This window comes from Triticum dicoccoides, chromosome 4B (assembly GCF_002162155.2).
Source record: "Triticum dicoccoides isolate Atlit2015 ecotype Zavitan chromosome 4B, WEW_v2.0, whole genome shotgun sequence".
Lineage (NCBI taxonomy): Eukaryota > Viridiplantae > Streptophyta > Magnoliopsida > Poales > Poaceae > Triticum > Triticum dicoccoides.
This window is the reverse complement of record NC_041387.1, coordinates 567,309,528-567,324,373: the sequence shown is the minus strand read 5'-3', so window position 1 is coordinate 567,324,373 and position 14,846 is coordinate 567,309,528. Positions and strand designations below refer to the sequence as shown.

Here is a 14,846-nt window from a genome sequence, read left to right as displayed (position 1 = left end):
TTAGGGTTTATCCTCTACAATCTCGTGGTAGATCTACTCTTGTACTACTCATATCTTAAATATTAATCAAGCAAGAAGTAGGGTTTTACCTCCATCGAGAGGGCCCAAACCTGGGTAAACATTGTGTCTCTCGCTTCCTGTTACCATCAGCCTAAGACGCACAGATCGGGACCCCCTACCCGAGATCCGTCGGTTTTGACGCCGACACCCACGACCACCTATATAAGGCATGGCAGGCACATCCCATTGGTATCTTACGATCTAGCCATCTATTAGTCTCAGGCAAGCACCCCTACATGATCTTATGGTCAAACACATGTACACACAATGACACAAACCCTAGTTCTTGTAGAAGGATAGATTCATCAATACAGACAAGAAGGACATATGGTATTACCTTGATCCGAGGGAGTGAGACAATGTAAATCTCCTCATGCACACCATCTGAATCTTTGACGCCTACACTACCCTCAAATGTATATTGATGGGAAGATATCTTGTCACCCAAAGTCTAATTCATGACGTCGCGCCCCAAAAATCCTGCTACAGATGTCTACACTATATAAAGGAGAGGAAGGACTCCCGGGTGACTCTCTCTTGCTCGTACCACTTCGTCGTCGCCATGTACTTTGAAGCCACGACTGTATCCATCATCTCTAAGAAATATCCACCATCTCCATCTCCCATTAGATTAGTCATGTACTCAAGATTCCATTGCAACCGGCAATATCATAAGATTGTTGGTCATTTATCATCAAGTAAATCCATCTAGCATTTCTCTTGATTGTGATTCGACTACGATGTGTGAGTGGTCCCCTCGGGCGAAGGCACGTACTATCTATGGGATACATGGTATGATTTCCTTTATATTATGTGTGTGCAATGATTTGTCCCTTGTCTCCTCCTTGACCCTAGGACCCTAGGACTCGCTGGTACCTGATGCACCGGCAACCGGCAGAAGAAGCGGCAATTATCAAAGGAAAGTGGAAGGCTACACTGAAGACTGGCGACAATAAGGCTATTACAGTAGCCCGGACCAAATCCTTGGGGAAGAACGATGCATTCATAATACGTTGGCCCGATAAATCCTTAATAATCGAGGTAACCCCATGAGACGAAATATGGTCAAGGTTTAATAATCCAATCCTCGATACGACGACAGTTGGTCATACCCCTTATCTAGTTACAAGCTCATATTTATTTAATCATCATGTCTATATTTATTTGTGTATCTTGTGATCCCACGTAAATGTACACAACTCCAGGTGAAACATCTTCTCTGGACTATTTCCTCTTATTATTTACGAAAACTTCATTTCCGTTTGTATTGTGCATTAGCTAATATTGTAGGGCACTGGTCCAGGGAACAAGAATATTACGTGATAATAGATACTTGATGGAACTGCCCGTCGGCGTGCACCATCACTTTCTGGTTTGATAAAACATAGGTCTCTAGAGAAGAAGGTCCTTTACTACAATGTCAATCCAATCAGGATCGAGCTAATCAAGCACCAAGTATGTCATTTCTTCACAAAGTTTTGCACGCACCTAGATCATTCGAGCATCTTTCGTGTCAAAATATTTATGATTTTTTTAAAAAAAGTTGCTATCTTTTTCGAATTTACTGTCCATGTGAGAGTATATAAGCTCAGGCTCCGAAAGCAATTAGTAGAGTCACTGCATGCCATTTTAGTGGGTATTCCTTACACCTGCCTTGAACTATACCTACGTAAATAGACTAAGATGGGTTCTTTATCCTAAAGCTTCATAAAATCAAGTTAGCAACACTCTCCTCTCCTTACCACAGGACATGAAGAGTGCCAAATACCACTAGTAGAAAAACGACCTTACGTGAAACACATTAGTCCCGGTTCGATTTTGGCCCGGTACTAATGGTACCATTAGTCCCAGTTCGAACGGCTATGCATTAGTCCCGGTTCGTGTTGAACCTTTAGTACCGGTTCGTGTCACGAACCGATACTAAAAGGGTGGTGGCAGGCTGGCGTCAGGCCGGGGCCCCATGAGCCCCTTTTGTCCCGGTTTGTGTCACAAACCGGGACTAAAGGGCTAACCTATAGTCCCGGTTTGTGTCACAAACCGGGACTAAAGGGGTCTAATCTTTAGTCCCGGTTGGAGACACAAACCGGGACTAAAGAGCAATTTTCAAACTCTACACCCCTCATCGCCTTTTCAGTTTTGAAAAAGAAACAAAAGAAAATGATAAAAACTTCAAAAATTAAAATCCTTCGAAATGTAGTTATGTAAATTTAAAAATGTAAGTTTCGACATGTTTTGCAAAAAAGCGTGATGAAAAAGTAAAACGACTATATCTTTTGCGTACAATGTCGAAAAAAACGTATAATATATCAAAAATGTTCAACACGAAAGCCGGCATACGATTTTGATGGTTGTAGGCCATTTTGCAAACTTTTAGAATCGCCAAATTCTAAAAGGAAAAAAAGATATACTCAAATTTCCTTTTTTTGAATTTTGATTAAATCTGGTCAAACTACTTATTCAAGAAATATTAGTGTTACTAAATAATTATTCAAGAATATTAGTGATACTAAATATTTATTTCAGTTTTTTTGAATTTTGGTCAAATCTGGTCAAATTATGGTCAAACTACTTATTCAAGAAATATTAGTGTTACTAAATAATTACTGTTTTTTAGAATAATAGCTTCAAACTCAAACGGTGAAATATGTGACTTCATGCTCAAACTAAACTCCTGAGGGTTAATAGGATTGACAACTTACTATTGTCAGCAAAACAATAAGTGCAGGCTTGGAAACTAGGGGGAATAGAACTTGAAAGTTAAGCATGCTCAGGCTGGAGTAGTGAGAGGATGGGTGACCGGCCGGAAAGTTAGACGGTTTGGAATGAGTGATCCACACTTGAGCAGTTATGAGGCGTGATTAGAGACTAAATCGTCAAATAATTCAGGAAATTGAAAATCGGAAAAAAATTCATAATCATTTTTTTCCAAAAAATTCAAAATTACCAACCGGGACTAAAAGTCCCCCAGACCACGGCGCGGGCTCGTGCCACGTGGTGGGTCTTTGGCCCCGGTTCGTGTTGAACCGGAACTAAAGGGGGGAGGCTTTAGTCTCCACCATTTAGTGCCGGTTTCAGAACCGACATTAAAGGGCCTTACGAACCGGTACTAAAGGCCCGTTTTCTACTAGTGCACAAAGATAGATGTGATGGAGACAATGACAATGGTTTTTCTAGACATGTATTTATAGGGCTAGAAATATATTTTTCTTAGTGACGTATGATGGAGTATGCATTTTGGTCAATACTGGAGGTTTCACGCCTACTTGTCCATATTAATTATTTATCTATTTCTATTTGTTTTGAACACAAAATATTTCAGTTTAGTATCCAGCTCCTTCATTAGTTGTTGAGATTATTTTTTTATGATGAGTACACTAGCAAACAGATGATTTATTTATAATAACATTAGATTTAGCTCAGATCGTTCATTTACATCTAAGATCGGCTTTAGATGTTGAAGATTGGAAGAAAATTTCTATGGTGCTGACTAGAGGAAACTGTATAGGCCTAAAAGGTTGTGTGGTGGAGTTTTTAGGGATATGCAACAACCAACTGGGGAAACTAGCGACACATTTTTTAGATGTACAGTAACTGATGTGTTGGAGTATTTTTTTTCTCTTTCCATCAAATGGTTCTTTTTAGAGACATCATAGATGCTAACGATATGTTGGATAGATGCACCTTATTTATTTATTTTGAGAAACTTGCTGGTACAAACTAACTAGTCACAAACATCACACACACAATAGCCTCCACCACTATGAATATGACAATGCCCACGAGGGATTCCGAAGTAATGGCACCACTTAATGCATGGATCATTGTTGTTGCATTCTACTTTAATAGCATGGCCCTTGCAGTCCCCTAGAGCTGCATCCATATAAATAAATAGAGTAAGATACAAAAGTTATCTCATGGTATTGTCAAAACAAGAAGCAATGTATGGAAGGATCATTATCTTGAAGCTTCATAGAACAAGTTTGCAACACATCTCATCTCCTTACCAGAAGACACAAGGAGTGCCAACATAAAGCTACATGCGATAGCAACAACGACTGTGGTCTTGCAAGCCATGGCGAACACTTTGAATGGGTCTTGGTTTATGTGGACATGTATTTATAGGACTAGAAAGATTGTGTGATGGATATTTTTCATTTGCGGCATAGTACGATGGAGATTAGATATGCATGTATGTGAAGATCGGGTGTTCCACACTTATTCTCAGACTAATTATTTATCTATTTCTATTTGTTTCCCTAACGACACATTTTTGGTTCATTATCCAGCTCCTGCATTAGTTTAGTTTGTTGGCCAAATAAATGCTTTAAAGTAGTAGTGATCATCCTATATCCAATATTGGCATTTGTTGTCGAAGATTGCACATTTCTAAGACGCAAATAGTAGGAAATAAATTCAGAAAAATGTTTAAACCGGAAGTAGTAGTTTGTTATCCAAACCCCTGCATTAGTTTCAGAAGATTGAAAGGATTAATGGTGTGTAGTAGAACAAACACACGATTTATAAGTAGTAATCATGATGAGCTTGATAATGCTCATGTATGTGAAGCTAGTTTCTGAAGATTAGAAGCAGAATTATTTGGCACGAAGCATAAATTAATACCTTGCGTTGACAGATTTGGGCCACACAAACGCATGTAGGGTCGCATCTTATAGAAGTATTAATTGTATGATTTTTTTATATATCAATCGTATGATTAAACTGTTACTTCCGAAAACAGGCTTCCAACAGTGCTCAATTCTGAAGAAAGCAGTCAGGCCCAAAGGAACAAATTTTCAATTCGTTTTGGTTGGGGCGCGCCAGGCCCAGCCAGCAGTGCAACGGCTGGGCGACACACGAGGACCCCAATAGCAAGCTACTGTGGTGGGCCCTCTCCCATAAAAAATAAATTTAATATCATTGTAGACCCATGGCCCACATATCAGATATTAAACTGATAAGAACAGATACTACACTTGATCTTAGCCAAAAGGCCGAGAAAGGTATGCTTCTCTCCGCAGCCGTGGGCTGCTTATATAGCGGGCCTTCGACCCCCCTCTGCCTGGGCGAGGTGGGACTAAACGAGAGAGCGCTACGCAGCTCTCTGCTTCGTTCGTTGTTTCGAGAGGCTCTGGCCGGTTTACTTGGGCCGTAGTTGAATAAGGCCGGTTTACTTGGGCCGTAGCTGATTCCGGTAGCATGGACCGACAGCGAAATTTGCCTATTTTCATCTTTGGACGGCGGCAACGCAAGACTTAAGAGGAGGGGAGGGGGTGAACTCCGTAGATCGAGTTTGCGGCAATGCCAATGGCTTCTAAACAAAAGTTTACGGCAATGGCTTCTAAAAAAAGATGTTTACGGCAATGGAGTCGTGGGCAGGGGTAAAGGTCGGCGGCCGACGGGCTCGGACCTCTGGTGGTGCGACCCTGCATGTAGCACACGGCTAGCAGGAGTAACAATGACGAGCGGGGACGCACTGGGAACCGCCAGCATCTTCCCGGGTTATAGGGTTGCACATGTGTGAGGCCCAAATCTCTTAACGCAGGTTATAGCCGCCGTTAGAGATGAAAATAGGCACCAGTTCTTCGAGCACACCATGTTAAAGCATGATGTATGATGCCACAAGTAAACCAAACGCCGGTCCTCAGCTGATCGATCGCACAAACCTGCAAGTAAGCTGCAAGAGGGTTTTGCTCAAGGCGTTGACGGCGATGGCTTCGTCCAACATGCATGGTGGCGTCTCCTGTTATTCAGGGCTGCAGAAGCTAACGGATGTATAACAGTCAGTGCCGGTGGACGACAGCCCGAGACAGCAACATGAACAGAACAGGTGTACTATATCTTTTACAAGCACATTGCGACTAATTTAACTGATCCACTAGTAAGCACAGCCAGATATACTACTCCCTCTGTTATGAAATATATGACGTTTAAGCAGTTCAAATTGAATTGCTTAAACGTCATATGTTTCGTAACAGAGGGAGTACATACTAATTTAACTGATCCACCAGCTTCCTGGAGGGCTCACACCCGGTTGTCACACGCAACGGGAAAGACGAAACGCGGGTCTCTTCTCTTCTGCCGACCGTTGCCTCATGGGCGACTCTGTAAGTAAGTAAATACTCTATGGCTGCCACTGGACCGTTGCTGCGGCAGCAGGACATGCCTACCACATCTGGGCTGGGGCGCTCAAACTATACACAACGCGCTCACATTTGCAGGCCGCAGCAACGAACGAATTCCTCGATAACTCTCCTCTGTCATGGGGTAGAGGAGTTCACCCAGATCTCTTGGGGCACAGGGGGGCTCTGCGTCTCCGGAGGAGAGGGGCCGACAAGCCTTTGGACCGTCTTCAGAGCAGTTGTTAACTGCGCAAATGAAGGGCGCAGATTCGGATCCCTGGGATCCATAAACCAGAAAACAGTAGCATCAGCGACATATTTCTGAGTTGTCAAGACCTAAACAGGAGGACATGAGAAAAGAGTGCTCTGGAAACTTAGAGACTTACTTCTGCCAGCACTCCCATATGATCCTAGCGACTAGAGGATCGATTTCCTTGGGGATATCAAGCCTTCGGTCCTGGAAGCCAACCGCTCCCACGACTTGCATCGGGTTCATCCCACCCCACGGCATTCTTAGTGTTGCCAGCTCCCACAAGATGACGCCAAAGCTGTAGACATCGCACCTGCATTCCAGTAATGGTTGAGTAAGATTAACTAAGATGCCACACCACTTGAGGAAAAAAGAAAAGGAAAAGAAGATGAAGGAAACAAGCTGAAGGACTAATGGTCCTTCTAAAGTATAGGAGCAGTATTGTATCCCATCACAACTCTAGGAGTCAAAACTGAGAACATGCCTTTGAAGGATAGTCACGTACGCACATAGTCGTTATATACCAACATACAGTGTGTGTTTTTACAGCTTACCAGGTTTGCCACCTGGTACCAAAATAGTGTTAGATCTGTTATCCAGTATTATTTTCATGTCAATGTTGGTGTGGTGTCTACGATACTGCTCTGTAAACACTAAACGGCACCAGAGCCAATTGACAGCTCTCGTTATTTTGTGGGTAATGTTACTTTGTTTATGCTCTTAACATATAAAGCAAGGATTACCCTCCTTGCTTGAAAAATGGAAACACCACAATTCAAATGGGAAGATCTCTCTTTCACATGAACTATTCTGAATGGATAAGTAAACGAGACTTGCAAGGACATGAAGAAAACGTTAGAATGAAATGCATCAAGAATTACTCACTTTTCATTTGACTGCTCATTCCGCAAGACCTCAGGTGCCATCCACTCAGGCTGGTGGAATAAAATTTTAGATTAAAAACAAGTAGTAAGTATTCAGTGTGACTAAAGAAACTGAAAATCGCCCCGTAATAGTACAGATTAGAGGTGCTAATTACTTACAGTTCCAGCAGTTGATTTGGATGATAAAAATGTGCTGTGCTTCAAGCGTGAAAGTCCAAAATCACAAACCTGCCTCATATCATTGGTGAACCAACAGACCAAACCCAACATTAATATGACTACGAGCCATCAGGTTCTAATAGTTAAAATGCAAAAAGGAAACACACCTTGACACTCCAATTATTGTCGACCAGCAAGTTAGGTGATTTAAGATCCCGGTGAACAATTGTTGGTACACTAGTGTGCAGGCAATTCATGCCCTTGGCCTAATGAGAAAACAGTCATCTACATAAGCAGGGGCAAATAAACAAAAATGGCAAAAAATTATGGAAGATTTTTCCATACCACATCAATGGCCATCTTAATCCTACGCTTCTCGTCAATTTGGCAGCCAGGACGGTGAAGGATCTTATATAAACTTCCCCTAAGCAATGAAATAACAATGAAATCAAGGATGGGCCATCAAAGTTGAACCAATAAATCCATTCTAGACTTGCTTAAGACTGGAACACAAGTTACATGACATTATGCTAGAGCCATATGCCACCTCCAGTAAACCCTGTTCATCAGATTTTATGAATCCAACTAACAGAAGTATTTTCTCAACAAAGTAGCATGTAGCACCTTCAGTATTAGGTGCCAATTCAAAGCTAGGTGTTCAAAGGAACTTCTCATGTAGGAATTTCTTCAATGATATCTGTACCCAGATACTTCTAAGCAGTGGCGTAGCAAGCCTACCCAAGGAGCCCGGGCAAGGTCTACTCACTGGAACGCTGGCAACCATTGGCCCCAATAACATCACTACTAATGCCCTAGATAACAACAATATTTAAGGGAGACTAGCCAGAGCAGCCCAGGCAGCTGCCCGGGTCAGGAGCTAGCTCCACCCCTGCTTCTAAGTTGTAATTCAGGAAAAGCATGAGATTATACCAAGATACGCATAAAATAAGATAGATACAAAACTGGTATACCTTGGAAGATACTCAGATACAATAGATAAGTTTGGAGGGCGTGTAACAGCACCCATAAAGAGAACGATATTTGGATGACGCAGTCGACGCATAATCCGCACCTTGCAAAGAGAATATATGCAATTACAAAAAGAAGTGCATCAAGAATGAACTAAACCAGAATATATAGTATACACTGAGTACTCTTAGAAAAAAAACGTATAATTTCACCTACTTCACTTCGAAATTCATCCAAAGCATCGCCATAGAAATCTTGATCCAAGAATTTCTTCACAGCTACTTCCTGCAAATTAACAGAAAGTTCAGTGCGCTGACAGAACCAACTTAAGAAGTTAAAAGTGAAGATGGTCCATGATTTGGTCTCTAATCATGTCGACCATTTCATGCATGTAATATCCTGTAAAAAGGGCCAATCTCAAGATATAGAAAGAAAGGGAAATAACTGCTTACTGTTCCATTCCAATCAGCACGGTATACCTCACCATATGAACCTATTGGAAGGAGGAAGCAATTCATTCAATTATTTCTCATGGAGAACTACAAAGATGCAAGTTCGCAACAAATTGGCTCTTAATAGCGCAAAGATTAGAAGTACATAACTGAGCCACACTAACAATTTGACAGTGTATGACAAGTATAATATAAATATATAAATATTTCTCCCTAAACCTGAGAGTGTCAGTTCAACTTGTTAGTGCAAAGGGCAGCAAGGAACACATCAAAACTTGGTTGCAAAGAAATACCTAAGCCAATCCGTTCACCAATCACAAGATCTTCCCAGAGAATTTCACATTCAGAAACATCATCGAACACGCAATCAAGCCTGTGTGACCTGGCAGAGGATGGTGAAACAGATTCTGAATTTCTTGATGGCATCGACACGTCCATGAATCTGTCAAGTGGAGATTTCTTTGGATCAGGAGGCAACTTCTTATGGTCTTGCTTTCCGTCGAAGTTAGTTTCACGTTCTTTTGCTTGGTTCTGAACTGAATTAGTCGGAACCCTTCGTTCAGTAGAATCACCCCATTTTTGTCTTCCAAATGGTGGTTGATCCTCCAGTCTAGAACCTGTAGGACCTTTGCTCAAATCACCACGCATAGCCATTTCAGCAGCCTTCCCAATCTCAGCTGCAGAAGGCATCTTCATGGCAGAGGAACCAGCCATAAAACTGTCATTATTGTGAGCTGACACTGCATGTGATCCATCATTGCGTGCTCCAATATTAAGATTAATATTATTTGCAGCAGATCGTGGCACCTGCGGCGATGATACAACATTATCACCAACATTTCTACGTGCAAATGAGTCCTGAACATAGTTGTACTGCTTGTTGTTGGAAACATCATTGTAAGGGGACCAGTTTTTCATAACCAATCTTTGCTGTGGCCTTCCAGTGCTAGGGACTACATTTTCTCTACGCCTTTGTAACTCGTTGTTTCTATTATCTGGCCCGTTGAATGGTACTGAAGCTTTCTTTGGCTCAATACGCCCAAAAGGATTAAGCTCAGCAAATAGGTTATTGGACTCTGTATTTTCCTGGTGACCTGGGCTTAGTTTTATATTCCCGGCCCCAGGATGTTCTCCACCTGGGGGTACAACTTTATGCTGTGACGATGTACCAGCAGAAGTAGACGGCTCGTCCGATTGCGCATGAGGAACTAATGTCCAAGAACCATCAAAAACATCTGCAGCAGTAACAGATGGTGTACCACTGGAAGAGGTTTGTGAATGTGTTATGGCCGCCTCTTTCTCGTATCCAGATTGACTGGCCGATATCCAATCACCGCTGTTTAACAAAGGTAGCTGGTTACCTTTATGTTCAAGTGGCAATGCATTGGCACCCAGAGTAGGATAAATGGTACTTGATGACCCAGCCATTTGATTCAGTCCAGATTTCTGGCCAAGTTTATGGTTAGAATTTGACGAACTGCCCTTCCAACTTAAGACATCTGCTGGAATAAGAGCACCAGGAGCAGCCATCAGATCTACCAAAAACTCCCTGCAGGTTGCAGCACAAAAACTATTTAGCAAATTTGAGAAAACAAATGAATTAAAATATATCGGCAATAGTTGTAGCAGATGAACAATGCACTTGGATTGTGTTTCCCTGAGAAATTACTATGACGTGAACAAATCACAATGCGCAATCTTGTCCATACCTTTCTTTGTCCACCTTTATTATGTTAACAGCATCATCCTCATCACCAGTGTAATTACTCCCTTTGACAAGTTTGCATGGAATGCCAACACTATCAGCAAGAATCTGCACAAAGAGCCACATGAGCTATAAGAATGCTATGTATGTTAGGCAAATGAACAGATCTAGTGCTATCTTCAATATATTTGGGTTTTTCTGCATCTGCTCTTGACTCTTAAGCACTGCCAGTTTATTTTTATACAGAAAAAGGAAATTCAACAATTAGTAATGAATACAGTACCAACATGTTGCTCTCTGCTGTCTGATAAGGCTCATGAAGAAACACATGTAAACACATAATAACCCACTCAAATGGCCAACTACATCAATAAATTTTTGGTATGCTTCCACAGACATGGTGACATCAGTCAATCTTGTAACAAGCTACAAAGATACTTCTTTCACAAGATATAACATAGGTAAGCACGTGGCATGTAGTGATTATTAAATAACTAAACATGTCAAACAACGAAGGAAGTATTTTAGGTGAAGATTGATCCTCCTTTCTATACCAGGCAAAAATGCTGGCTAATTTTAATTTTTAAAGCAAGACGTCCTAAATTAGACAGAGAACAAATTTATACTGATATTATCTAGAGTGCACACATCTAATAACCAAAAGAGTTCAAGTATGGAAGTTGTCCAAACCAAAGCCCGGTGGAACCATCATACTATCTCTTAGATGTTTCTTTTAATACCGTCTATTCCGCCACAGCCACATGTTAGACCCAGGCACCTCTATCCATGTCCGGTGCTGGTGTCAAGCTGTGTAATGCTGGCTGCAGATGCCGCCTGGGGTCTATATAATTTATTGGTTGCCCAGTTCCAGGTTTGACAATGATAAATAGATGGAAATGGAGCGAGGATAGTGTTTAAACTTAACTTCGGTCAACAAACAGTGAAATAAATGTACACATAGGTTCAAGGTTAACTTCGTGGGTGAGTGAGTCCATTGGCATTAGGTTTTACCATTCTGATCAGGGTGGCTATCGGTATGGGCTTAATATATTTATCCAAGCCATGGACCAGGAACTGGTTAAAGATTGATAAAACTGCACTTTTCAAAGGTCTGCCTGGTATAAATAAGACTGGCAGAGGGATGAAAATGGAGCAGAAACTTCCCGTCCATTCCGTAAACAAATGGAAACAAAGCACAAAAATGGAAATGGAAATGGAAATTTACACAGCAGCAGCTGAAACAGAAACGGAACAGCATGTTCCGGCATAACTCCCGCATAAACAGAATTTCTGTATCCGCACATGCGAAAATATGCGTTTATCTTTAGTCTATATGGGCCCCAGCCCATATACATTTTTGGCCCAACCAAATCATATCCACCAAAAACTAATCATCCACTACTCCTGTAATCGTCGTCCCTCTGATTACACGCCGCCACTCCCATCCTCCACGCCTGCTCACCGTCAAACCTTGTTGCCTCTTCTTTGGCGCATAACCTAACAAGTTTGTCGGTTTGGTTGTGTTTTTTTGTATGGTCCAAGAGGTTTTCGAGTTCTTTCAAACTTTCGCTTTTGTATCGTGTCCGCATCGTATTTGCTCTGTATTCGTTTCCAGCAATATCTGCTTCCGTAATCATCTCCAGAATTTCCGTATTGGTTTCCGCTTCTGCTAAGAAATACGAAATCAAATGTGGCGGCAATCAGTTCTGTCGCTTCCGCTCCGTTTTCAGCCGAGTGAGAGATATTCTACAATTCTGAGGGAACAACAGGGGCACTACACATGCACTACCCGACATACACACATAGAGAGGGAGGGGAGCTGACCTTGAAAAGTAGGGCACGGTGACGAGACAACCCTAATTTAATGCAGCCAATTGGCAGCAAGCTAGTATGTAGTGAGGTTCTCAGCTGAGTACTTGTCTCCAACCACCTTGCAAGCATAGCATTTGCATCTTTCACAGGTCCACCTAGATTATCTGTAACAAGATCAGCTATCCTTTGCACTAGGAGTGTAATATTTGCAACAGGGAAGTCCAACAAGATGCATTGCGCCACTTGCTCCATCTCCTGCAAGGCAGTATCAACTGCACGGTTGATTACGATGACTTCAAAGCCCAGGTCCCCAATGCCTGTTTGAAGGTCTTCTAGTGATGGCATCTTCCCCTGCCTAGAGGACTCCATGGAGGGGTCAAATATGTCGTAGAAACCATCGACAACTTTCTCATGATAATCGAGGCAGTTGTAGTCCTGGAAATCAGAATGGAGCACATTTGTAAATACACTCACAGAGAATTTGAGATTAATTAATAAATCAAAGAGGAAAAGACGCAGATATTTGCCTAGCCAAGGAGAATAGCTACAACAACAAAGCAGCAGTGAATAGTATCTGGCACACTAAGTATGTGAATGGCATCAAAACAGCACGTAGAAAAACAGCTAGATGCGATCCAGCAGCGAATATTTTTTACAAATGTATATAACAAACGGACATCACATTTTGTTGAATGTTGAGCATGTAAGCTGAATTGCATCAGGAAAGAACAGCAATATCTGTCTTCTCTCTATAAATAGGAAGCAGTAACAAATAGCATATCTATAGCTTTGATGTGGTCGAGCAAGCCTGTTGTTGCTACCACAAGCACCGATCCCTATTGCCATCTTAGTGTTTTCTACTTCTGCAGTAGCTTGTAGCACCTCTCCTCTTATGTGATTTTGACTGTGGACCCAGGTGAAGCTTGCCAGCAAACCAGATCTAGCTACTCTTCTTCTTTCTTTTTGCGAATTATCCAGATCTAGCTACTGCCCACTACTATCCAACAACCCCCATTGACCTATTTTAAATGTGAATATAGTGATATGAACAGAAAAACTTTACTTATATTCCAACTAAAAAAACTTTACTAATTTGAACAATGATAGATAAACTTAGTAGTATCGTGGGTTGAAATGGTAAATGGTGGAGGTGAACTAGCAAGCAAGTAGCACCACCGGAATCTGGCTAGACATTTGTTTGAATCATGAGTCTTGCTCCACATTAAGTGTGTCAATTCTGAAAACTGGCGTAATTAAGCAACTGCAACCTAATAGTACTACTATCTCATTAGAGAACTGTGCGGTTCAGCATTCCATCTCAGCTCAAATGGAATTCGCCGGTGTGAGGAGTGGAGCCTCACCCAGTATCGGCGGGAGAGCGAGTCGGCGGTGTGGCCGTCGTCCCGGCCGGCGGCGAAGCGGTCGCCCCCGCCGAGGCTCATGAGCTTGGCGTCCCTGATCTGGTCCCTGTCCCGGTCCCCCGCGCAGTCGCTGTTGGACGCCGACAGCGCCATGGCCAGCTGCATCTGGAACTCCTCCTCCGAGTACATGTAGTCGTCCCCGCCCGCTGCGCCTCCCCCTCCACCACCAACCCCCGCCATGGGCGTCGTCGCCACCGGGGCGGAAGGGGACGGGGCGGAGGCCGTCGGCGTCGCCGCGGCGGAGGACAACGCGGGCGCCGGAGCCGTCCCCGACGGGGAGCTCGCCGGCGAGGTCGCCGACGACTGCGGCTGCGACGAGGAGGCGGGGTCGTTGGACCGGTGCTGCCACTTGATCTTGCTCTTGAACAGGTTCTTCATCTCCGCGACTCGCAACCCCCTGCTCGGCCAGGGGCTCCGAGTCTCCCCACCCCCAGGCTTTTATCTGGCTGGCTGCAGGGCGCGTGGAGCGACGGTGATCGGCGGGGAGGGGTGACAGAAAGTCTCCGTGTCGTGATCGCGTCGCCACCGCCAGGAGGAGGGGACGGGGCGGGGGAAGGTGGGGAAAGCTTGCTGGGTAAGCGAGCGGGCGAGCGGGCACAGGTGTTTCCGAGGGGGGAGACTGCGAAAACGCGGTGCTGTGGGGGTGACCTCCGCTGGGGGCTTTGGGCCGGGTTTCCGGGATGTTTACCCGACGAAACCGCCGGGTTTAGCACGACGCGAGTAAAGTTCAGCGGGCGGCGGGCGGCAGCGGGGGCGGGGGCCACTGGAGACTGCGACGCGAGTGCAGCAGACGGCAGGGAGCCGGGCGCGGGTCGTGCGCTCGGGCCCGTCTCACGGCGCGGTCATGTGCCGTGTGTGGGTACCGACCGGGAGAGGGACATGTGGAGGATGGATGATGTGCGGATACAATGTGCCGGCGCCGTGTTTCACCGTGGTGGGGGCTCAACCGGCGGGCCTCCGACGAGATCCAGAGCGCCTGACTCGGATGACGACGTCCAGAGGGGTCGAGGTGGCC

At 43.8% G+C, this 14,846-nt stretch overlaps 1 protein-coding gene and 1 non-coding gene across 2 annotated transcripts; both read right to left on the bottom strand.

The window, feature by feature from the left end:
* Positions 1-4,867: 4,867 nt before the first annotated feature.
* On the bottom strand, positions 4,868-5,064 carry LOC119296621. The gene has a single exon (XR_005145344.1). It is a non-coding gene; the product is annotated as a U2 spliceosomal RNA (small nuclear RNA).
* Positions 5,065-5,806: 742 nt separating this feature from the next.
* On the bottom strand, positions 5,807-14,460 carry LOC119291478 (serine/threonine-protein kinase EDR1-like). The gene is made up of 13 exons (XM_037570237.1): positions 13,772-14,460; positions 12,423-12,845; positions 10,603-10,706; positions 9,187-10,442; positions 8,894-8,934; positions 8,658-8,726; positions 8,444-8,544; positions 7,818-7,896; positions 7,640-7,738; positions 7,473-7,541; positions 7,315-7,364; positions 6,566-6,742; positions 5,807-6,456 (listed from the first exon to the last, which is right to left on the bottom strand). Exons 1-13 carry the CDS (start codon positions 14,207-14,209, stop codon positions 6,318-6,320), a joined length of 3,045 nt encoding a protein of 1,014 aa, XP_037426134.1. The 5' UTR covers positions 14,210-14,460; the 3' UTR covers positions 5,807-6,317.
* Between the last annotated feature and the right edge of the window lie 386 nt (positions 14,461-14,846).